Here is a 24,723-nt window from a genome sequence, read left to right as displayed (position 1 = left end):
ATTTGTTTATTGCACAATTCTGTCTTTTTCTCGCAATTGTGAGTTCATATTCCACAATTCAGACATTTTAATCAGAACTGTGAGATATAAACTCACAATTGTGTGTTATAAAGTCAAATTCTGAAAAAAGCCAACCCACATTTCTGAGATTTTCTTGCAATTGAGTTTTTTTCTTGCAATTCTGAGAAAAAAAGTCGGCATTGTGAGCAGAACTATGAGATAAATCATAATTATCTTTTTTTAATTTTTTTATTCAGTGGTGGAAATGAACTTCCATATCATAAGTAACACTTTATTTCGATAGTCGATTTTCGACATTCCAAAAGCTATAAGTAACTTTTCAACTAGTCATTAGAGTATTAGTAGACTATCTGCTTAAGATCTGCTATAAACACTTAATTTCGATACTCCCCCAAAGTAAACTGTCAAAATTAAGTGTAACATATATAAAAATATAATTATATATAATATAGTGCACATATTTAGTTAAATACTCCTCTCTATAGCTATTTTTTCTAGACACTACGTACTATGCTCATTAAATGGCTTTTGAGGTAAATGTATGTGACATTTCTAGTTTTATATTTCTCCATAGTTTTTAATTATGCTGTTCGCAATTACTATGTACACTCACCTAAATGATTATTAGGTACACCTGTTAAATTCCTCATTAATACAATTATCTAATCAACCAATCACATGGGATTGGTTGGACAGTTGCTTTAATACATTTAGGGGTGTGGTCCTGGTCAAGACAATCTCCTGAACTCCAAACTGAATGTCAGAATGGGTAAAAAAGGTGATTTAAACAATTTTGAGCTTGGCATGGTTGTTGGTGCCAGATGGGCCGGACTGAGTATTTCACAATCTGCTCAGTTACTGAGATTTTCACACACAACCATTTCTAGGGTTTACAAAGAATGGTGTGAAAAGGGAAAAACATCCAGTATGCGGCAGTCCTGTGGTCGAAAATGCCTTGTTGATGCTAGAGGTCAGAGAAGAATGGGCCGACTGATTTAAGCTGATAGAAGAGCTTTGACTGAAATAACCACTCGTTACAACTGAGATATACAGCAAAGCATTTGTGAAGCCACAACCTTGAGGCGGATGGGCTACAAAAGCAGAAGACCCCACCGGGTACCACTCATCTCCTCTACAAATAGGAAAAAGAGGCTACAATTTGCAAGAGCTCACCAAAGTTGGAAAGATAGTATAATTTGGCGTAAACAGAATGAGAATATGGATCCATCATGCCTTGTTACCACTGTGCAGGCTGGTGGTGGAGGTGTAATGGTGTGGGGGATGTTTTCTTGCCACACTTTAGGCCCCTTAGTGCCAATTGGGCATCGTTTAAATGCCACAGCCTACATGAGCATTGTTTCTGACCATGTGTATCTCTTTATGACCACCATGTACCCATCCTCTGATGGCTGCTTTCAGCAGGATAATGCACCATGTCACAAAGCTCGAATCATTTCAAATTGGTTTCTTGAACACGACAATGAGTTCACTGTACTAAAATGGCCCCCACAGTCACCAGATCTCAACTCAATAGAGCATCTTTGGGATGTGGTGGAACGGGAGCATCGTGGCCTGGATGTGCATCCCAAAAATCTCCATCAACTGCAAGATGCTATCCTATCAATATGGGCCTACATTTCTAAAGAATGCTTTCTGCACCTTGTTGAATCAATGCCACGTAGAATTAAGGCAGTTCTGAAGGCGAAAGGGGGTCAAACACAGTATTAGTATGGTGTTCCTAATAATCCTTTAGGTGAGTGTATATATACATATATATTCAAATTAAGTATTTTGAGACTGTAGGGAGACAGACCTGATTATGTCATTTGGGGTGCTTCATTGGAGTGGGCAGAGATAACAAGATCTTTTGGTGTATTTTACTCTCTAATTGGTGTAATTTTCTGTACAGCATCAAGGGTGATGTAGTTGATGTAGTGTTTCACTACAAATTTGTGTTTTAAACAATAATTTTAAAGTCCCCCTGAGGTGAAAATCAAGCTTTAAACATTGCTTATATGTCTATGTGGTGTTTTTAATATGCTTTAAGACAAACCATGTACAAATGCAGAGTATTTTCTACTTAAAACTGCAGTGAACCAAAAATGCGGTTTCTCTGGTGTTTCATAACAAACTACTTTGAAACCAATCACGTCAGCTGGTGTGAGTGAGTGGATGCGGGGCTAATTTGCATATTCATAGAACTGTGTATACTAAATGAGGCAAGGGTGTAGAGTTACATTCAAGATATTTTAAAGCATTTAAAAGACGTTTTAATGTCATTTTGGTGATCAAAGATGACCAGATATGGTTTTTACTTGACTGTAGTACTATGTGTGGTGCAACTGGCTGAATTAATCATTGTATTCACTACAATACCTTCGCATTCAAATGTGTGCAAATATAACATAAATACATTACAACAACATAATTGTTCTTGTTCAATATGAATAAACAGGATGTTGTGTGGGTGTGCTACTACCATTGCCGCTCTGTACATTTTGTATGAGGATCACAAGGGACACATGCATTCTGTAAACACTGAATGACAGTCAACAGTATTAAGCATAATACTGACTGCATGGAAAATATAGTAGGTCATCGAGCAGGGGGCAGGGATACCCAGCTGTTGGCACGTCTTCTTCTGTTTAGATTCATTAGTGGTGTAATCTGCCTGCTCTGTAATCCCATAGCCGACAGCTGGGCACCGGGGCAGCCGGTGGAGGAAAGTTCAATCACACTTAAACACACATACATAGACAGCAGAAACATATACAGTATACACACACAAGCTGCATGCTCACAGATGTGACACATGCACTTGATCACACAAACAAATGCACACACATCCTGATATTAAGGTACATCTGTTGAGTCTGTATGAGTCTGCCTATTACACTGCTTAAGTCTGCATTTCTTCTCTCTTGCTCGCTCTCGTCTGCAGGCTACATAAACTATTAAACCTGAGTGGAAGAGTATGATACTGAACATGGCATGTTAAATTTACTGTGAGAACTGACTTTCCCAGCCCCTCCTAGAGTGGAGAGACTATTTCACACACACACACACACACACACACACACACACATATATATTTCATTTACAACTTTATCTAGGCTACTGTGCGCTGACAGTGTCCCACAACAAAATATCATTTACACTATACAGTTCAAAAGATTTGGGATGGTTGCATTTATTAATGCTTTAAGTCTCTTATGCTCTCCAAGGCTGCATTTATTTGATCAAAAATACAAAAAATTGTGAAATATTATCCCAATTTAAAATAGTTGTTTGATATTTCTGTTATGGCCAGTGTTGGGGGAAGTAAGTAATCGTGTTAGTTACTTTTTAAGGAAAGTAATGAGTTATGTTACTTTTGCGTTGCTCTTTCCCACCTGGACTGGGCTTGCTTGTTTGTTTTTTTAATAACAAATAAAAAAAAATCAGTTTTTGCCAAATGTAAAGGCCCTTTCACACCAAAAGTGAAACGACACAGTGGAAGAAAGTTTTTACTTCAGGAATAAAACCACAAATGTAATGTTTAGGCCTATCCAAAGTCATTTTTTTGCTTATGTGGTTTAATTGGATCATCAAAGGTCAGGAGCAAAGACATTGAGACAGTGAGATTAATTACATAAAGTATATTTGTCTAATTTAACATATCTAACTGCAGGTTTGAGTAATATTCTGAGTTTGCCTTTCACTGTTTCTATTCATTTTGAGGAATACTGAATCGTTTTTTGTGTGCAAGTGAGATGAGAAAATGCCTGCTCACATTTAGTCAAGAAGAACTACAATTAGCATCATGTTCACACAGCTCACACACCGCCTCTGCACTTACTCACAATTTCTCTCAACATGAGGACAGGAGAGGTGTCAGTCTATGGGGATGCAAAGTAGCTTGTGCTAGTGATTTGAAAAAGTAACTAATGCATTACTTTACATGTTACTTGAAAAAGTAATCTGATTACATAATTCACATTGCGTTACCCACAACACTGATTATGGAAAGCTGAATTTTCAGCATCATTACTCCTGTCTTCGGTGTTACGTAATCCTTCAGGAATCATTTTAATATGATTTGATTCTCAAGAAACATTTCCTATTATTATCATCAATGTTGAAAACAGTTGTGCTGCTTAATATTGTTCCTTAAGTAAATGACAGAAATATTTTGTAACATTATGTCTTTACTGTCAGTTTTGGTTCATTTATTGCATCCTGCTGAACAAAAGTATTTAATTTATTTGATCATAAACATAAATTTGTGTATTTAAAGGAATATTGAACCCAAAAATGTAAATTCTGTCATTGCTGACTCAACCTTATGTTGTTCCAGACTTCCTTTTATGGAACATTTTTGATTCATGTTTTGGCCAATATAATAAAAGTTAATGAAGACTGAGGCTAACAAGCTCCCAAAAGATAATGTGTGGGGGGGAAAAAAATGCCTTTGATCACAAAAATATCCACAAAAAAACAAAAAACAAAGAAAGAATTGCAAAAAAGTGGTCAATACAACTATATTCCAAGTCTTCTAAAGCCATTGAGTTTATTGACACTTCACAGATCAGGACATTTGTGTCTCACAGAAAAAAAGAAAGCCATACTGGTTTTGAAAAACATGAAAGTGAGAAAATGATTCACATTTTTCGGTGAACTAATGCATGAAACTGAATTGTCAGAATTAACAATCCAAGTTCCCTATCGTAGTCACTTCGAGTTACGTCAGAAGTGACGGAGATTGGGGGTTTCGCATAGAAAGCCAATCCTCTTCGAGTATTAAAACACGAGCCAATGGCATGCAATGCCTTGGGGCTGCGGAAATTTGCATAGCGTACTCCGCCCTACTCCGTGAGTATAAAAGGAGGAAGTGAACGCAACCGCAGTATGTTTTCGCTTCGGAGCCAAGAGAACCTCTTCACTCCTGAAAGCACTGTTCAAGACTCTTCGAGACGAGCGTCCTCTTCAGTGTTGGTGTGACGGCGGTACCCAGCGAGATTCTGCATCGCCTGCGATCTGAGCAGTGGTCTGCCAGACTTTGCGCTTCTCCCTGGTCGCTTCAGCGCTGAAAGAGTGAATTTCCTCCTCTCATTGAAAGAGCTGCACGCGCACGTCTTTTTAAAGACGGTTCGCCCGTGCTCTTCTGGGTGTGATTGATTTCTGTCGTCATCTGATGGTCACGATCGCTGCTTTGTATGCCTGGGCATTTCAGCATGCAGCAGCAGCGTTCGTGGATGACTCATTTTCCTTCTGTGGGAACATGACCATCTCTACACTGAGGTCGAGACTCAATGATCTCACTTGAGTGAGAGTCCCGGTCCCCCCCGCTCGATCGGTTTCCTCCATAGGGGGCCCGTCGACCCGGGGACCTGGTGATTTACGGTGATGGTGTGGGATAAGCCCCGACGATTCCTCGGGCCACACCTCCCGCCTCAGTGCGAGAGCCAGCGAGCGTTAGTTCGATTCAGTCGGTTGCTTCTTCGGTGGCACCGGCTGCTTCGGGCAGCGCTCCAGATGATGATGCGATGTCGATCACAGCATCACTAGGCGGGCTTGACTCCTCGGGAAGTGAGGATGCGGCCGCGTTGCCTCCCTCGGGAGCGTCAGCGCCGCCGTGTCTGATCCCGCGATGATGGCCGTGCTATCTCGGGCGTCCGTGAGCATCGGGTGGGGGTGGAACTCCGCCCCTCCCCGATCTCTCGCGGCTGAATAATTGGTTTTTGGGTAACGCTGCCGCCTTACGGCCACGGCCAACCCCAATTTCCTTTTTTCCCCGAGTTGCATGCGGAACTGACACGCACTAAAAAATAAATAAAAAAAAAAAAAAAAAAAGCGTGCTTAGTTCCCCGCCCTTCCTCCCCTCGGCGATGCGGCTGTCTGTGGGTACGCTGGGGCTCCCCCGGTCAACCGGCGGTTGCTCTCAGATGCCCCTCCAAAGCCTATGGGTTCTCGTCGTCTATGGCGGCGCGATTCTGTAGAGCGGCGGGACAGGCAGCCTCCGCCCTGCATATGATGAGCACCTACAAAGCTAGCTGCTCAGGAATGTGCACGAGGAGGTGACGGACCAAGCGAGCTGCGAGCCTGTCGCCTACCTTGTCCTTAAACGGGTCACGGAGGCGGTCGCTCGCTCCCTTGGTCAGGTGATGCCCACCGCTGTGGTCCAGGAGCATCATAATGTTCGGCGGTGCGGTCCAGGACTTTGCCCAGCACTTCTCGACCGCCTAGGAGCAGACGAAGGCGGTTTCTCTGCCCCGACGGCCAGCTGCTGCCTCCAACCAGCCGTCGGCTCGGACGCCTCCGCCAGCTCGCCGCCGAGGACGCCCCCCTGCGGCTCCCTTCCCTCCCACGCGGCCCCAGCAGCAGCCTTCAGCCGGTTCGCGTCGCGGAGGAGGCCACAGGTAAGCGTCCCAAGAAAAGAGCCCCCCCTCAGGCCGCGTGCCCCGCTAGATGCCAGGCGAAGCGATGTTCCTGAGGCGGGCCGCTCAGTGATAGTGTCATGGTTTTTCTCAGGAGGCGGTGGCAGGGCCCCTCCTTCCCCGGTGGAGGGCCGGTGGAGAATCTTTTGTTCTAGCTAGCTCCCTGAGCTGGTTGAGGAAAAGCTGACACTGTCATTGAGCACACAGACTGGAATGAGCGCGCACGACGTCCAGTGCGTCGCCCCGTTCATTCCTCTCTGTCTCGGAGGGCGCGGAAGGGTGCGTGTGTCGTCCCCGGGCTACGCCAATCCCTTCCCCCTCTGTCGCCAGACCCCCGGCAGAACAGACCCCCGTGGAACGCTCTGCCTTCCCTGGTCTCTTCTGTCGGGGAGCGGGTTTCGACGGTGCATCCGGACGGGGTAACTCCTGCACGCATGCCGGTCGACCCGCCTCGCTGCCCCTCCGGGGGGACGTCTGTGGTTCGCATGACCCCGTTGGCTCACTTCCTGGAAGCCTGGCTAGCGCTTCCCGGGGTTCCCGCTGGGTCATCAGAACGATCGGATTCGGCTACGCGATTCAGTTCGCACGGTCTCTTCCCCGCTTCAGGGGAGTTCGCTCCACGATGGTTGGTGGCTATGCCCCAGTCTTGAGAGCGGAGATTGCGACCCTGCTGGCGAAGGGTGCAATCGAGACGGTCCCTCCAGCCGAGGTGAGGTCCGGGCTTTACAGCCCCTACTTCATTGTCCCCAAGAAAGACCGGTGGGTTACGACCGATCCTGGACCTGCGCATTTTGAACCGTTCTCTCCATCGACTACCGTTCAAAATGCTCACGGCCAAACGCATTTTCGAATGTGTTCGGTATCAGGATTGGTTTGCAGCGATCGACCTGAAGGACGCGTACTTCCATGTCTCCATTCTCCCTCGACACAGACCGTTTCTTCGGTTTGCCTTCGAGGGCCAGGCATACCAGTACGCCGTTCTCCCATTCGGGTTAGCTCTGTCCCCTCGCGTCTTCACGAAGATCGTCGAGGCAGCCCTTGTTCCCCTTCGCGAACACGGGGTTCGCATCCTGAACTATCTCGACGACTGGCTGTTACTAGCACACTCTCGAGCTCAGGTTTGCGAACACAGAGACCTGGTGCTACGGCACCTAGCCCGTCTGGGCCTTCGGGTCAACCGGGAAAAGAGCAAACTTTGCCCCGTGCAGAGGATCTCTTTTCTCGGCATGGAGATAGACTCGGTCGCCATGTCCGCGCAGCTCACGAACGAGCGCGCGCACTCACTGCTGGCTTGTCTTCGACAGTTCGAGGGCAAGAGTGCGGTTCCACTGAAACTTTTCAGAGGCTCATGGGACATATGGCATCCGCGGCCGCGGCAACGCCGCTCGGTTTGCTTCATATGAGACCGCTTCAGCTGTGGCTTCGCGATCGAGTCCCGAGGTGGGCATGGCATCGCGGCTCGCTCCGAGTTCCAGTGACTCCGACGTGCCGCCGATCCTTCTTCCCGTGGTCGAACCTCAGCTTTTTACGGACAGGGTCCCTATTCAGCGAGTTTCCAGGCATCTCGTTGTCTCCACGGATGCGTCTACCACGGGTTGGGGTGCCATGTGCAATGGGCATGCAGCCGCCGGTTCCTGGACAGTGTGCGTTCCCCCAGTGAGCCTCCTTGCACGGGTGTTGTGCAAGATCAAGGAGGACGAGGAGCAGGTCTTGCTGGTAGCCCCCTACTGGCCCACCAAGACGTGGTTCTCCGAACTCTTGCTCCTCGCGACAGCACCTCCTTGGCCTATTCCTCTGAGACCGGACCTACTCTCTCAGAGACGGGGCACTCTGTGGCACCCTCGTCCCGATCTTGGAGGCTGCACGTGTGGCTCCAGGACGGGACGAGGCAGGTTTGAGTTCGCTGCCACCTGCGGTGGCGGCAACCATCACTTCCGCAAGAGCGTCGTCCACGTGACACCTTTATGCGTTGAAGTGAAACCTCTTCGTCAATTGGTGTCTTCTCGCTGAGAAGACCCCCGGAGATGTTCGATCGGAGTCATGCTTCCTTCCTGCAAGAGGGGTTGTAGCGCAGGCTGTCGCCCTCCACCCTTTGGATTATGTCGCGGCCATTGCCGCGTCTCATGATGCAGTGAAAGGTAAGTCTATGGGAAGCATGACCTGGTCATCAGGTTCCTGAGGGGAGTGAGGGGGCTAAATCCGCCTCCCTCCCCTCCTGCCCTCTGGGGACCTCTCAGTAGACCTGGGTGCTCTGCAGAGGCCTCCCCTGGAGCCTTTGCAGTCGGTAGAGTTTTGCCCTGTCCTATGTGACAGCACTCCTGATTGCATTGGTATCCATCAGGAGAGTAAGGGACCTGCACGCACTCTCTGTTGACGAAGTGTGCCTGGAGTTCGGGCCGGCTTACTCTCACGTATTCCTGAGACCCCGGCCTGGATATATGCCCAAGGTTCCTACGGGACCTGGTGGTGAACCTGCAAGCGCTGCCCCTGGAGGAGGCAGACCCAGCCTTGGCACTGCTCTGTCCGGTACGTGCTCTCCGCACCTATGTCGACAGAACGCAGTGTTTCAGGACCTCAGACCAGCTCTTTGTCTGTCATGGGGGGAGCCAGAAGGGAAGGGCTCTCTCAAAGCAACGGCTGTCCCACTGGATAGTGGATGCCATTGCTTTGTCTTACCAGCAGCAAGGCCTTCCGTGCCCCCTTGGTGTGACGGCCCATTCCACTCGGAGTGTAGCCTCCTCTTGGGCTTTAGCGCACGGCGCCTCGCTAACAGACATCTGCAGAGCTGCAGGCTGGGCGACACCCAACACCTTCGCCAGATTCTATAATCTGCGAATTGAGCCGGTATCCTCTCACGTACTCGTTTCGGCCAGTTCTGGATCCGCTCAGGTGTCTTCGCTTGCTCGCCACTCCACTCCCCGGACTGGATAAGTGCGATATTTCCTCAGTTCTTCCATTGAAGTCTTGAGTCCTCCAGCACCGACGATGCGGGCACCACTGCGTTGCTCTGGATGCTAGCTAGGTGCCTCCATGCGCACGGTTCCCCATGGTAACCGTCTCATGTGTATTATCCACTGTAAGCCTCTCTGAGCATGTGTCTTCCCTTGGCAAGCCATCTGCCACCCCTGGAGTTTAAATCAGTAGCCACCTGCGGTTGGTACTCCAGTGTTCCATATGCGTTCCTATGTGGCCATATGTGTATTCTTAAGTCCTCCCTTCGGTAGGCAGCTGGTAGCATGTCCCCTTCGGGATATGTTCCCAGTGTACCTTGGTAATCCTGTGTCAAAGTCGGATCCCCAAAAAAAAAAAAAAAAAAAGAGGTAAGGCTCGGGGGTTCAGTCTTTCGCAGGGCACTGGAAGACAGCTTGAAGATGGCGTGATGGCACAGACCCCCAATCTCCGTCACTTCTGACGTAACTCGAAGTGACTACGATAGGGAACGTCTCGGTTACGTATGTAACCCTCGTTCCCTGAGTAGGGAACGGAGACGTTACGTCTCCCTGCCACTTCTGCTGTATCGCTGGGTAGAGGCCGAGTTCAGTCTTGGCTCCTCAGCGAAGACATACTGCGGTTGCGTTCACTTCCTCCTTTTATACTCACGGAGTAGGGCGGAGTACGCTATGCAAATTTCCGCAGCCCCAAGGCATTGCATGCCATTGGCTCGTGTTTTAATACTCGAAGAGGATTGGCTTTCTATGCGAAACCCCCAATCTCCGTCACTTCTGACGTAACGTCTCCGTTCCCTACTCAGGGAACGAGGGTTACATACGTAACCGAGACGTTTTATATACTTCATCAAACCAAAGTACACCGAATTCGAATACAGAATAATTGTATTTTTTTTTAAATCTCTATTCTCTAGTGGAAAAAAAAGATTAGTTGTTATCTGTATTTAGGAAAGATGTGTTTGAAAAGGTCTTGACAAAAAAAACAACTTGCAGTATTTAGGCTATTTGCAGCCCCATATGAGTAATACCTTGCAAACCTTGCAAGGCTAATTGTTTAATTAAAAAAACAAATGCAACAGCAACGCTGCATCTTGACTCGATTCAAATACTACTGTATAGGCCTACATATCCTTAATAGTCTATTAAATGATGTCTCAAATTTAGTTAATATCATACATTAACATCAAATGTGCCCAGAATCAGATTATATAATATCTTTGGATTTTAAAGTGTTCATACAGTATGTGAATGTTTTTTGGCCTAGTATTGCCCACACCATCTTGCACAACAAAAGAGGCTCTGTTCCAAAACCTACTGAGCTGCCTCGCTGCCTACTGTGAGACTGTTTCTAAAGCAGCATCCAAGCTGATATGTGACTGATTTGTAATGCTCTGTATAGGTAGGAACACCGTACACCTCACAAAAAAAGCAAAGTAGACTCTGCTTACAACTGATTTCAATGGAGTTTTACATTAGCATGCTGCTAAGCTAAACTGTTAGAGCATCATTTTTTACACATTTTTATTACCATTGAACTATTTAGTAAAAATTTATTTTAATATTTTTTTTTGCAATTGCAATTCATTGTGTTCTCTTTCAACCTTTTCAATTGTATTTCTGCATTTAAAATAGCATTTTTTAAAAACCAGTTACAGATTGCATGAATCTAAAAGTTATGCAATAATGAATTTAGCTACATGCTAAGATATATAGCTAGATAGTCAATTTTTATTGCACATATGTCTGTCACACATACTCAGCAGTACTTTTCCATCATCAGCAAAGTACTTCATGCATAATATAACTATGCAAATTAGGATGCAACTAATTATTAAACTTGATCGACCATGTTGTTTCAAAATTAAACTCTGAAGCACCTAAACGCATGCATTATGTATTCCTACAGCATTTGAGACAGTTTCTTTATTTTGCACACAACAAAAAACAGCCCAGTGTTCATAAGATAGAAAATACCGGATCGCTGTTTTAGCCAGCACTACCAGAGACCGTTGCAATCTTTGGATACTGACAGCTTTGTAAGACGATAGATGAAAGGACATGAAATTATCCACTGCATACAAAGTCCTGTATCCATATTTCATAAGGATGCCATGCATGCATTGTTTCCTGCATGTTTTATGAGTGAGTACACTGGGGAACATATTGTATAGGTTTAAGCATGCATGTGATGATGCAGACTTTGCTTCAACAAAAGAATCACGATTAAAGCACAGAGCAGGAAACGTCACCCACTCAAGACTCAACCTGACGAGAGGGTTGTGTGATATGAAGCTTGTGAATTTCCCATGTTACAGGATCAGGGTGTATCCATATAAACAGCAACACAACGTTCATAGAAGAACCAGGAAATCGCCAGCTCTTTGCAATTCCTAAATGAAACCAATCCAGCTAAAAAGTTGCTAAATGGCCCCACAGGATCGAATCCTGCCAAGGGCGCCAAGAACAGTGACAAGGCCAGTAAAGCTACGTTTATGGCCCTAACAGTCCTGGGAAGTCAGAAAACAATGACTGGCTCTGGCTGTGGTTTGGTGTTAGTATGAACTATTGTGTAAGTATAAGCTGTGAGATCAGAAACTGGTCCCAGTCCAATAACACTGGCCCATGATCTCATGTAACCCAATTTTAAAGGTGCCCAGCTATTCAGGGGAATATAGGTTTGAATGAGGAAAGGAGGCTATTTTCAGAAGAGTTGTTTGTGCTTAGAAATACCACCACAAATGGACTACAATACTAAAAAACTATTACTTGTAACATCTCATCAAATATCAAATAAATGAAAATAAACTACAAAAAACAAACAAACAACAACTTGGTGAGCAGAGGAGATGAACAGCCTTAATATTTTAAGATGAATAGCATTCCAACAAATATCTAAAAATAACCTCTATTACACTTGTGTAAATCCATCGCACTCTCGCTAAAGCCTGTGATTCAAAGCAGAAATGTGTAATGTGATCAGACAGTCCAGTAGCGTCTGATAATATCTTTTAATGGCAGATGGCTTTGAAATATTACATAGATATAACAACGGTATGTGGTGGGCCTCTCAAATGAAGTCCCATGGGTTTGGCTTTTTTTTTTAGTCCAATGTACATTTCATATTTTCCCATTTTCACAAACAGTTTTTGGGTTAATGGCATGTGGAATAAAATCTACCTTACATTATCAACAATCAACCAATTATACGGTGTACTATTTTTATATTTAGTATGTTTAAATTAAGGGATAGTTTACCCAAAAATGTTGTCATAATTGACTCGCCCTCGTATTGTTCCAAGACTTTGTTTAATCTTTAAAACACAAATTAGGACATTTTAATGAAACCTGGCGGTTTCTTTCCCTCCATTGAAAGTTCATAACCAAACCTTAGAAGACCCAAAAATGTCATAAAGGAGTCATAAAACAAATCCATCAAATTTAATCCAAGACTTTTGAAGAGATACGATCACTTTATATGATGAATAGATTTTATTTACATCTACACACATACATAGTACACATCACAAATGGCAAACACAGATGCTCAAAAGCGCACGTGTTCAAGCGCGAAGCAGGCACAAGATACCGTTTTCACCATATGTGAAATATACTGTATGTGTGTTTATGTGAATAAAAACTTAAATGGGTCATGAACTGGCTTTTAAAATTTTATTATAATGTTGTCTGAGGTCAACTTATGACGTTTGCTTGTGAAAATGAATAAGTAATAGGCTATTTTGTACCCTAGTTTTGAGCCTAGCTGAAAAATGCTCGGTTTTTATGGCCGTCTCGCACTGAAGACTTGGAAGTAAACGCCCACTGCTGTGAGTGGATAACAGTTTTGCATATTATAATGAGTGTCAACTTCGATGCATGAGGGGGAAATTGTTTTGAAAACGTCCAATGTTGTAAAATGGTAACCGGAATGATTCGCCCATACATGTTCGACCCAGAGTCCGTGTGTTGCACCATTCCTGTCAGATCCAATATAGACGGCACAGCACCAAATCCAGTCTTGTTTACAAAACAATCCTCAGTGAAATGAACATACCTGTCAAGTATCCTGTTTTGGCCGGGATAGTTCCGTATTTTATTTTACCCTTCCTTCGCGTCGTCCTCCCGTATTAGTATTTTCCCGTAAATGTCCCGTAATTTAACCTGCGTCTGTCACTAGCCTTGCGATAACTACAGGTATTGTAGGTGACAGTTGTCGTGCGGTCAGATGATGAGTGACAATGCGGGGGAAACAAAGAGGAGCAGGGTGGGGGACAGTCACGCGTTTTGTAACTGCGACTTTAGCATCTCACACGGAGGAAGGAATGATGTATGTTAGCATGAGAAAGGGTGTTTATCATGGTACGAAAGATTGTAGGTATCACTAGGTAGGTATCTATGTTCTTTAGCTATGCGTGTAATGCGCAAATCAGTGGGCGGGGCTAAACCGGACGTGTTGAAGTAGGCGTTGATCTTCTTCTGCGGGGGTGGTGTTTTATCCTCTTTGACGTCATACACTCTTAGAAGAAAAGGTCCTATATAGAACCTTAAAAGGTTCTATCAGTGCTACGTATTTGGAACCCCTAAAAGGTTCTATACACTCTTAAAAAAGGGTTCCTCTGGGTTCTATATAGAACCCTGGGGTTCCGTACTTGGCCAATAGAACCTTTTACCCAAAAAAATGGTTCTTTATTGAACCATTTTGGAGTTCCATATATGAAGCGGGGGATGGAACCATTTCTGGTTCTAAATAGAACCATTTCTTCTAAGAGTATTCCCCACTTTGAAAAAAATGAGTCGTTTGCTGAGGCTGGTGTCAATAAAAGCTTATATTGGACTAACAAGGACGTTTTCAGTTCTGAAACTTACAGGATATTCTTATAATATGATGACTTCTTATTGTAGATGTCAAAACCTCAAGGAAAATTTGATTTCTCAGTTCATCCCCCCTTATGGGTTTATCTGTGCACTGTCTGGTACACAATATTTTTTATTCATGTGCGCCTTGTTTTCTTAAATCCAAATAACTTTCCCACCTTCTTGCAGCGACATCTCTTCTCTGATGATGTGCTGCGCTTACTGGCACAAGGGCATGAAAACCTGTCACTCACATGAGATTGACCAATAGCAAACCACAACCACCTAATCATTTGTTTCCTAATGTCATTTGTCATCACTACACCAATTGAGATGTTTTCTGTAGAAAATCTTGATAGATTGGGACTCCCAACAAGAATATCTACAGAAAACATTTCAATTTGTGCAGTGATGACATGACAACTGACAGGAAGTAAAAGTATTCTAATGAAAAAGTGCCACCGAGTTAGACCTGATGGATATAATCCAAAAATACTTCTGAAATTGATTTCACTGTGTCCTGGCCAACATAATCACTGAATGTACCTATTCTGCTCAGAGAACTCCAGTCCTGAGCAGGAATCTTGGCAACAGTTGCTACAGCAACCCCTGTCCTCTATCAGGAGAATGGCCTGCTGAGGATGAAGTGTGTGGTGGTAAGTTTGCCTCTCTGAAGACCAAATTTTAAGCACAGTCATCTTCTGAGTGGAATGGGTGTTGAGAGCAACACTTGCATCTTGTAAAATCCATATGTTCAGGGATCACAGTAACACAAGATAGGTTGTGGTTTTGATCTAGTTGCACTTTTTCAAATCAGTGCTCAGTGAAATATGTTCAGTAAGCAGCTCATTTCTTTCCTTTTATCTTATAACTCCAGTAATTATTTACCGTGCCGTTCATTTTCCCGTTGTTCAATTTCTTTTCAATGAATTATGTTCAATGTCCAACATTGATATATGACCCCAAGGTCATGTCATTATCAAGTTCCAACAGATTTCCCGGAAAACGACATCTTATCTCCACTAATTTTCATACTTGTGTGTTATTGCACTCTTGGAAGAGGAGACACGCTTTCTAGTTCAATGTGTGATGACACATCCAGAGGTTTTTTTTCTAGTTGACTGGCCACAACCTCAACAATGTGTCTCCACAGAACACATTCACAAGCAAAACATCCTGGATTTCATTCCAAAATGAAAGAAAATTTTACAATGACTAATTTACTGAGGTCATTTAGTCAACAAGATTAAACATGCTGTGATTAGTGGACATTTCTATGTAAACAGACAACATTTTTACTTAGGAGATGAAAAAATCCCATGGACTTCAATTGACCAATATCTAGAAACCCAAATATTATAGAGAATAGGATGTGGGCTGTTTTTGACTCAGTCCAGTAATTAATTCATTAATAAATTCATTACATTTGGGCTATGTTTACACAGAAACGATTCAGAAGAAAGAGCGCAAAAATGGCGTTGCGTTATCACTTTTTATTCTGCGTTTAGACGAGCGTTTTGGGTGGGAAATCCGCGTGCATATGGTGACGCAAAAGTGTGTGAAATTCAATGTAGTATGCACTCCAGGCGGCTAGGTGGCGATGTGAAGCACTGCCATACAACAACACCAAGTCCGCCCGCCTGCGTACAACCTTCACAGTCAAGCAGACTTGCGTTTTTACCCTTTATACGGGAATGTGGCGGTGGAGCGTTTTTAAGATTTCCACTCTGGAGGGTGGTTTCACTTTTTTGCGTTTTAAGCCCCAAAAACTCTGTCGCCGTGTAAACGAAAGGCACATCCAATCAAATATTTTAAGTTTTCACCCGCGAGCGTTCTCATGTAAACAGGGCCTTATATAGTGCTTTTTCCTAGCCTGACTTTGTCATACTCATATTCTAGTCAGAATGTGAGTCTGATACTGATCCATAGGGCTTTGATTATGAGGCGTGTCTTAACCGAACCAGGAAAAAAAAACCTCTGCACTCAATTGAATAGACCTACAACCAATCAGAGCAACGCAGTAAGTGACGTATGTTGAGCTGCATAGTTGTCGACAGAACTCAACTACACACACGCTGGAAGAAGTAGTAAAATAATGAGTGTTGCTTCAAACCACAACGGCCACAGGGTTTTCATTGCGTCCCATCTTCTTAGCGACCATCGGAGCCAGCTGATAAATTAAACTTTTGCCGAATCCCGTAGGAAGGACACATCGACAAATGCCTTGATTGCAGTTCTCTGTTCGTCTTTTAAAATGAATGCGCTGTCGATTTCTTTTACAACAGACGCAATAGCAGAATCATGCTCCAGCTGCAGACAACTTTGAGGGAAACCAGTTCAACCCAAGCGCTCTTTGATAACGTGATGATTACATAACTGCAGATCATCTGTCCATCATCGCAACAAGCCCGCCCTAGCAATTGGCCAGACAATTTCTCAACCGATCATAAATACTGAAAGACTGAACTTCCTGACCAAAACATATTGTGGCCGGGGATCGGGCTGGCATCCAGGCTAGCTTTTCTCGGCACTCAAAGGGCTTTACATAGAAGGGGGAATCTCTTCAACCACCACCAAAAGGCAGCATTCACCTGGATGATGTGACGGCAGCCATATTGAGCCAGAATGCCCACCACACACCAGCTTACTGGTGGAGAGGAGACAGAGTGCTGAAGCCAATTGGTATATATACTGTATATGGGGATGATTAGGAGGCCATGATGGACAGAGGCCACTGGACAAATTTGGCCCGGAAGCCGGGGTTATACCCCTACTCTTTCGAAAGACATCCTGGGATTTTTTGTGACCACAGAGAGTCTCGGTTTAACGTCTCATCTGAAGGACGGTGCTCTTTGACAGTATAGTGTCCCCGTCACTTTACTGGGTCGTTAGGACCACCACAGACCACAGGGTGAGCGCCCACTGCTGGCCTCACTAACACCTCTTCCAGTAGCAACCTGGTCTTCCCAGAAGATCTCCAGGCTCAGCCCTGCTTAGCTTCAGTGGGCAACCAGTCTTGGGCTACACAGGGTGATATGGCTGCTGGCCGAAGTACGTAAGCAACCACCTTGAAACACCCTAGCCACGACCATAAACTCCCTAATTAATGCCTGTTTAAGATTGAGAGATTTCGGCAATCTTATGAGATCATTACAAATCACACTGTACAACATTTGGGTATGACATGTATGTAGACTCTACGATGATGACAGCTATTGAACCGACACAAGTTAGGTATAGAAGGATAAAACACCATTAGCAAGAGCAAGTGGTAAACAAATAGACCAAAGCTGTGTCTGAAATCGCTCCCTATCCACTATATAGTGCACTATATCGGGTGTCGGCCATTTTGTAGTGGTGTCCGAATTCTGAGTGAACGACATCATTCCCTACATTCTTCACTACTTTTACCCACAATCCTCTCTGAATTCGAGTGTACATTCGATGTACACTCGCTGAAGCCCTATTTCCCACAATCCAATGCGGAGAGAACTGAGCGCGCATGAAAGTTCGGCGCGAGCAAGTTTAAACCAGAGATTACATTACATCCAGTGGAGGATTTGAAAAATATCCGTTAATCGTCGTTTTGAACATAATAACGGTCGCCGGAGGGCGCTCGACAACACGTCATCTGTGAACGTGAGAGTTGATGTACAATTTCAGTCGATGAAACTACAAAGCTGGCACGGAGGTATAATTACAAAATAAAGTCATTATGATTGTTATTGTTGTTAATATTATTTTATAAAGTAGGTAATGTAAGATAAGATAAGTTTTATCAGTACGCGTGACGAAGCCTTTTCTGCGACAGCTCCAACTCTCCGACGCACAGTGTAAACGTCAGCGTCCGAATTCACTCACTTCATCTCGTTCACTCCTTGCAGATATAGTGCACTCAAATGCCATACACTATATAGGGATTAGTGAATGAGTGAACGAGTGAGCGGTTTCAGACACAGCTCAAGATAAATCACACTTTGGCAATTGTGGTTTGTATGTGTGATAAAAAAAAAGAGGCGGAAGCGAAAGAAGAGAATACGGATGCGGTCATGGCTAGGGAAAAGAGGCCAACTTGGCACGACAATCTTACAAATGGAGCTTGAGGTGAGTCGTTTTGTTTTAGAGCCATTTCATGTTGCCTTTTTATTGGCTAGTCAGTAGATGTAGGTCACAGCAGCAAACACACTGAGAGATGATCATGCTAAATTTCTGACACTGTCGGAAAATGATCACAGGCTATCTTTGGTTGCAAGAACGTGACCACGGAAAAACTGTTTTGTTTTGTTTTCAGATATTGCAGGATAGCATAAATATACAAACTTATAACTGTAGTCATGTTTGTTCATTTTCAAATTTACTTGAAGTACCAAAATCTGCTTTTTTACCTTTAAATGTACTGACCACCATTGATAATACAGTTGGTACAACAGTAAGCCACATGATATTCAGCATACGTGTCTGTCTACAAAACACGGCCAATACTCGCACAAGGTCAAATACCGTCAGGGTAACACACAGCACTAAAATAACGCAATAAACATTCACTAAATAACGTAAAATATTACACAAAACATTCGAATGAACATTATTGATTACAAAAATGAGACAAATTATTTATATTACTAATTATATGTTATTTTTTGCAATAATATTTGTATAAAATATTATTGGCCCTTTTGTAATGTCCTTTTACTTGCATAAATTTGACAGTATTTTACAGTAAAATGACATACAATGCAATGTTAAACCATTTTAGTGTAAGTTAGTGTCATGATCATGACATAGTCTGTGTTCCCCTGTCTATTGTGGACTTTTATCTAATTTCCTGTTCTGTGCCATTTTTTGTAGTCCTTTTGTTGATTGGTTCCCCATTCATTAGACTTGATTGTTCCCATCTGTGTCCTATGTTGGTAGCCTTTGTGTATTTAAACCCATGTGTTTTATGTGTTCTTTGTCAGATCTTTTCCTCCTACTTGGCGGCATGTTGGTTGCTTTTCCTAAGGATTTATTCTGCTCTGTTCCTGGTTATTGACTGTGTGTTTTTAAGGTAGCTTGCAAATCAACCAATTAACAGGTTTTTACTGTAATTTTTTTTTTTTTTACAGTTTTTTCCTGTTTTCAAGTGCAGCTATTACATTTTGACAGTTTTTAATCTGATTTGTGCCCAACAGAAAATGGAAAAACTCTTTATCTATGAACTTTGAATGTATGAACATATTATAAGAGCAGTCATAAATTCAACAGCTGTTTGCTTCACAGTACAAAATATGTTTCTTTCAAATCTGAGTGTTGGAGCTAAGAATTTACTTCACAATGATCTGTGAACATTTGTTCTCTGGCAAATCTCAAACTTTAAATGTCAAAACTCTATGGTTTATTACTTTCTGCAAGTAAATTATGCAAAGCACAAACCAAAAGAAGCATAATAGCCATTTAAAGGATTAGGAATCATTATGTAATCATTGTATTGAGAGATAAATATCGTCCTCACATATGACCACACATACAGTACACATCTAGGCTTACGAGTCCTGTGATACTTTCTAAAAAATATATTTTTGACTATGATTTCATTGGCCTATATTATCAGAAAGGAGACTGTGGTTTGACCACACTACAGACAAGCGTAACATTTTGGCCATAGCCTAAGCAAGAGAAACCCACAAGCTAAGCAGCTTAAATTTATTCCAGCTATAATACACAAGGGACCTTCTTGGTTTTTAGGCCAACTCTCTGTCAACCCCAGTTACTCTGGGCATTGACCATATTCAATTACTTTGAAATAAATCAACTTATTTGCAGACTTATATAATTACAAATAGCACCGATTTTTTTTGCATTATGTTCATCTATGTATCTATCTATGTATAAATGAATGTTGAATTTAACGGTAAAATACCTTTACTATACGGTTTCCATACTATAGTTTCTATACTATATACCGTAAATAATCCATGGGTACTCATATTTAATTATACTGTAAAATACCATTTTTGAAAGTGAAAAAGAACAACTCGTTGTATAATTTACAGTGAAAAAAAAAACGTAATTGACATTCCCACAATTCCATGTGACACTTCACTTTTTTATGTATTTTTCTTTTAAATAACTATGTATCCTCATAGTTTACTTGTTTTTTTTTTCTAATCAGTTGTGTACATTAGGGTTTTATGTAACATTTAATGTTGTTAAATTAATGTTTATTGCATTTTTTTTATTATTATTTCATGTGTGTTACCATGATGGTGTCAATATCAATACTACAGATATCAATACTACAATAGATTGTTAAGTTAACATTATATCAGATAGGGCTTTGCAAAGATTAATTGTGATTAATCGCATCCAAAATAAAAGTTTGTGTTTACATAATACTTGTGTGTGCTGTGTATAATTATTTTGTATATATATATATATATAAAAAATATATTTTATATATGAATAACACATTTTCTTAAATATATACATGCATGTGTGTGTATTTATATATACAAAATAATTATACACAGCACACACAAATACAGTATAATATGTAAACACAAACTTTTATTTTGGATGCGATTAATTGCAATTAATCTTTGCACAGCCCATATCAGATAATGACATACGGTTTATTACTGTAAATTTTAAGTTAAGTCTCTATAACGTTGCTACCGTTTTTTTTACCGTAAAAATTACGGTTTTATTTTTTACTATCTATCTATCTATCTATCTATCTATCTATCTATCTATCTATCTATCTATCTATCTATCTATCTATCTATCTATCTATCTATCTATCTATCTATCTATCTATCTATCTATCTATCTATCTATCTATCTATCTATCTATCTATGAGAATATTAATGTTCATAAACATCCAGTCTCTGTTTCATTCTGCCTTCCTCTTACACCTCAAACAAGATGAGCATCTGCAGGGATGCTGTGCATGACCGAGACGCTCGTCCCCACACAGTGATTGTGATCTCCCACATTGGCACAGCGGTGTCTGTCTCTGCTGCCCTCTCACAGTGTCTGACATCCTTGCGGACAAGGGACAACCTGATTCCCAGACGACCAATCCTGTGCATGATTATCCCACCCAGTGTGATCATGCTAATCCGATGAAGAGACCAGAAATACAGGCACTATTAGACTATGAATATGTTGGATAACAGCACAGGGGGTGTGGGAGGGACGTGCCGGTGAATCTCCATCATAGGAGGAATCACAGGGTGAAGACAAACAGAATTTGCACTGCACACACCTGCTAAATGAGATATCATAGAGACAGACTGACAGTAGCAGTCTAAAGGGCTATACTGAGCAACTTAAGGCTTTTGAGTCAAAAGTCCTATTACACGAATGCCTGATTCTAGCAGTGGTTGCTTTGAAACTGAAATTGTCTTAAATTAAAATGAGTTTCTCACTCAGCATTTTTGTCTTGTTTTCCAGGACAAACATCTACATTACGCATTCTTAAACTGAGATACATTTACTTAATAAGCAAAACGACACAAGATCAAATGTATTTTTCTGTGAGTTTATGCTTAAAACAAGAAAAAAAAATATAGTTTTCTTAATGAATGACAGATATGTTTTTTGGGGGGTTTTAAGTATAAACTCAATTAATTTTGATAAATGTTTCAGGATTATATTTAGGCCTATCTATATTTGTTCATCAAAACTTAATATCTCCAGTCACTTTGGCTTGATTTGAAACGTGTATTTTTCTGTAAAGCACGCTTCGAAATATGTATGGTGAAAAGCACCATTTACACATGAAATGAACATTCAAATATTTGTAAAGGAAAACAAGACAAGAACAATAAGACATGAACATTCATCTTCTCAACTAAAATTCCAATAGAACATTTTTAGCTTAATAATTCAGTTTAAAATATGCTGAACAACAGCCCATAATATTCTAGTTTAAGAGCAGGTTGTCATTGTGACAATTTTTATCAAATAATTTCAACTGCAACTCATACAATCACAAATGTGGGTCAAAGTGGGTCAAATTAACTGTATATTTTTACCTGTCCAACAATGACGGAAATGATCAATAGCAAGACTTTGAGCATGTATAAATATAATAAATATTCACAGTGTGACAACTAGCCCCAGAGTCCCCTAAATTCTACACAAAATCCACAAATGATCAGCCAGGTCTGATCTAATAATTATCTAAATTGCAAAATGACAGAAGTATTGGAATGATGTGCAGACGCTGATGTCAGTGTATGGACTTCACATAAACAAACGCTGTCTGTGGCAGATAAGTTTAGATGTGAACAACACATGACATTTGTATTCATAAAACAGCATGTGCACAACATATATGAGGGCATACAGCCTACATAGATGCATGTTCACATTCCAACACAGAGAAGCTGTGCATTAATGGCTTATGTTGTCAGGCAAACCAGAAGTGGGTCAGTTTTAAGGGTTACAGTTCATGCTCTGGTAAGTGTCTAGTAAATAAAAGTGAATAAAATTACTGAACCACAACTGGTGGAGGTGTCAGGGTTGACATTAGCAATGGATGCAGACGAGTATGCCTTTCTACTCTCTCCAAGCCAGAAAACGGTTCCCATTCTCACATTAAAAAGCCTTTCTGTTTCTCGTGTAAAGGAAGTACAGTACTGAGACTATATGCTGTTTGTATGAATCAACAGGCTTCAGGCACTGAAACATGAATCAATGTCACGACCGACAAAAGGCTGAGCCACTCCCGCGCCCGCCGCGGCGCCGCGCTGCGCGATCCCCGGCGCGTCCGGAGGTGATAGTAACGTAATTAGAGAATGTGTTGAAGGTGTGAGAAAAAGTGACAGGTGAAGAAGTATCCTATTTACAGGGAATTCCTTGCTCTTGTCTTGTGCACAATAACCCAGACACACAAATATAAGGGCGTTGAACGTGCCAGTAAAAATCACTGCTATATGAACATCACACTCTGGCTTTTGAGGAATATGGCAGTTATCACACATATGCACTGCAGGCTCTACAATGTATGCAATGTCCATGCATATGTGATGCATATCCAAACCTCTAAAGGATGCCATTTAGACATCTTCTATCCTGTTTAACTCAGTAATGCAACCTCAAGGTGTATGCACGGATGGCTGCACCTAGTAAGTAAAAGAAACTCACTGACATCCATAGTCACAAAAGCATATAATAAAACTACCTGTTTTGAAAAAAGGCTCCGTATCTGCATCGTTCGGTCCCTCCTCAGCCGCCTCGGCAGAATTCATCATTGCAGAATATGTTTCCACGGATGATGATTAGGATGATGGTCAGATTTTACACCTACGGATCTTTGCAATCTATGTGTGAAGAACACTAGAGCGCGTGGCCGTCTCCATTGGTGAACGCTCGTAGTAGTGAATGATGATGATGGTGATGATGATGATGCCGGAGGTTCTGCGCTCAGCGATACTTTATCCAGCGCTCCACCGGGCGCTATTGTTTAAAGCCTCCCCGCCTCTGCAAGACAACTGCTGGCTGGGGGAACCCCGATAGAGAGAGAGAGGGGGGGGGGGGGGAGAGAGAGAGAGAGAGAGTCGTAAAAAACGCGCGTGCAATGTTAATGCAGCTTTTTTTAAATCCCTTATTCATTCGTTCCTCCTCCACCCGTAGTATATTCCTCCATTCGTTCGATGTCTCGCACAACCCAGTGGATATAAGGCAGCGCTCCACGTAACACTGACCGAACGAACCGCATTTGCCTCCCACTATTAAACAATGCTGCTAATGTAACGCATATTGTAATGTAACGTTAGAGTTAGCCTATACAATCGTTCACGCGAGGGTTCTTTATTGTGCAGCCTGACTGGAGAACTGGACCAATCTGTCCCCCTGATGCGCTCAAGCGCTTCCTAATAATGGGGGGTGTGTATTTTTCAAGAGGCCGGAGAACCCCTACCATCACCATACGGTCCTTTTTAAGGGATGCTTACTAATTAGAGTCAATGAATCGCTGTCTGTTCTCATTGGAACCTCTTTTATATTAAAAAATTATTTGCAGCAGTTCTTTAAATGGTTATTTTTTCGCTGAATATTAACTAATATTATTTAAATTATTATTATCAGTAGCCTACAACAGTATGTTTTTGCTTAATATTTAGCATACGAATGGATGTTTTAATTATTACATTAATAATAATAAATATCAAATTAACTTGCATTTTAGAAAAAACGCTAGTTTATTTGTACTTTTCATGGTACTTTTAGGTAACAAACGAAAATGGTTGCAAAAAAAGAAACGAAAACTGTTCTGGAGTACATATATGAGTGGAGCGGAGCCACAGATCTGCTCAAAGCACACATGAAAGCACAAAGCGAGCGCGTTCTGTTATCACTCTCCAGCTCGAGATCCACTCCAGGTTTTCCACTTTCCACTCTCTGCTTGCTGCTGAGAGAAACCCTTCACCAAACGCGTGTAGCCTTCGTGAAGTTCGTGTTATAACTTTTAGAAACCATAGAAATGCAAAACCGCACAACT

The 24,723-nt window shown here is 42.3% G+C and overlaps 1 protein-coding gene across 1 annotated transcript in view; it reads right to left on the bottom strand.

Annotated features, from left to right (window-relative positions):
• kalrnb (kalirin RhoGEF kinase b) overlaps positions 1–23,996 on the bottom strand; it is a 123,669-nt gene extending 99,673 nt beyond the window's left edge. The window contains exon 1 of the mRNA XM_039689247.2: positions 23,407–23,996. Coding sequence (XP_039545181.2) covers positions 23,407–23,476 — 70 coding nt within the window. The 5' untranslated portion in view covers positions 23,477–23,996. The remainder of the gene's footprint in view (positions 1–23,406) is intronic.
• Between the last annotated feature and the right edge of the window lie 727 nt (positions 23,997–24,723).

This window comes from Pimephales promelas, chromosome 8 (genome assembly GCF_988280905.1).
Source record: "Pimephales promelas chromosome 8, fPimPro1.hap1.1, whole genome shotgun sequence".
Taxonomy (NCBI): Eukaryota; Metazoa; Chordata; class Actinopteri; order Cypriniformes; family Leuciscidae; genus Pimephales; species Pimephales promelas.
The sequence above is the reverse complement of the archived record's forward strand: the minus strand, read 5'-3'. Positions and strand labels throughout refer to the sequence as shown.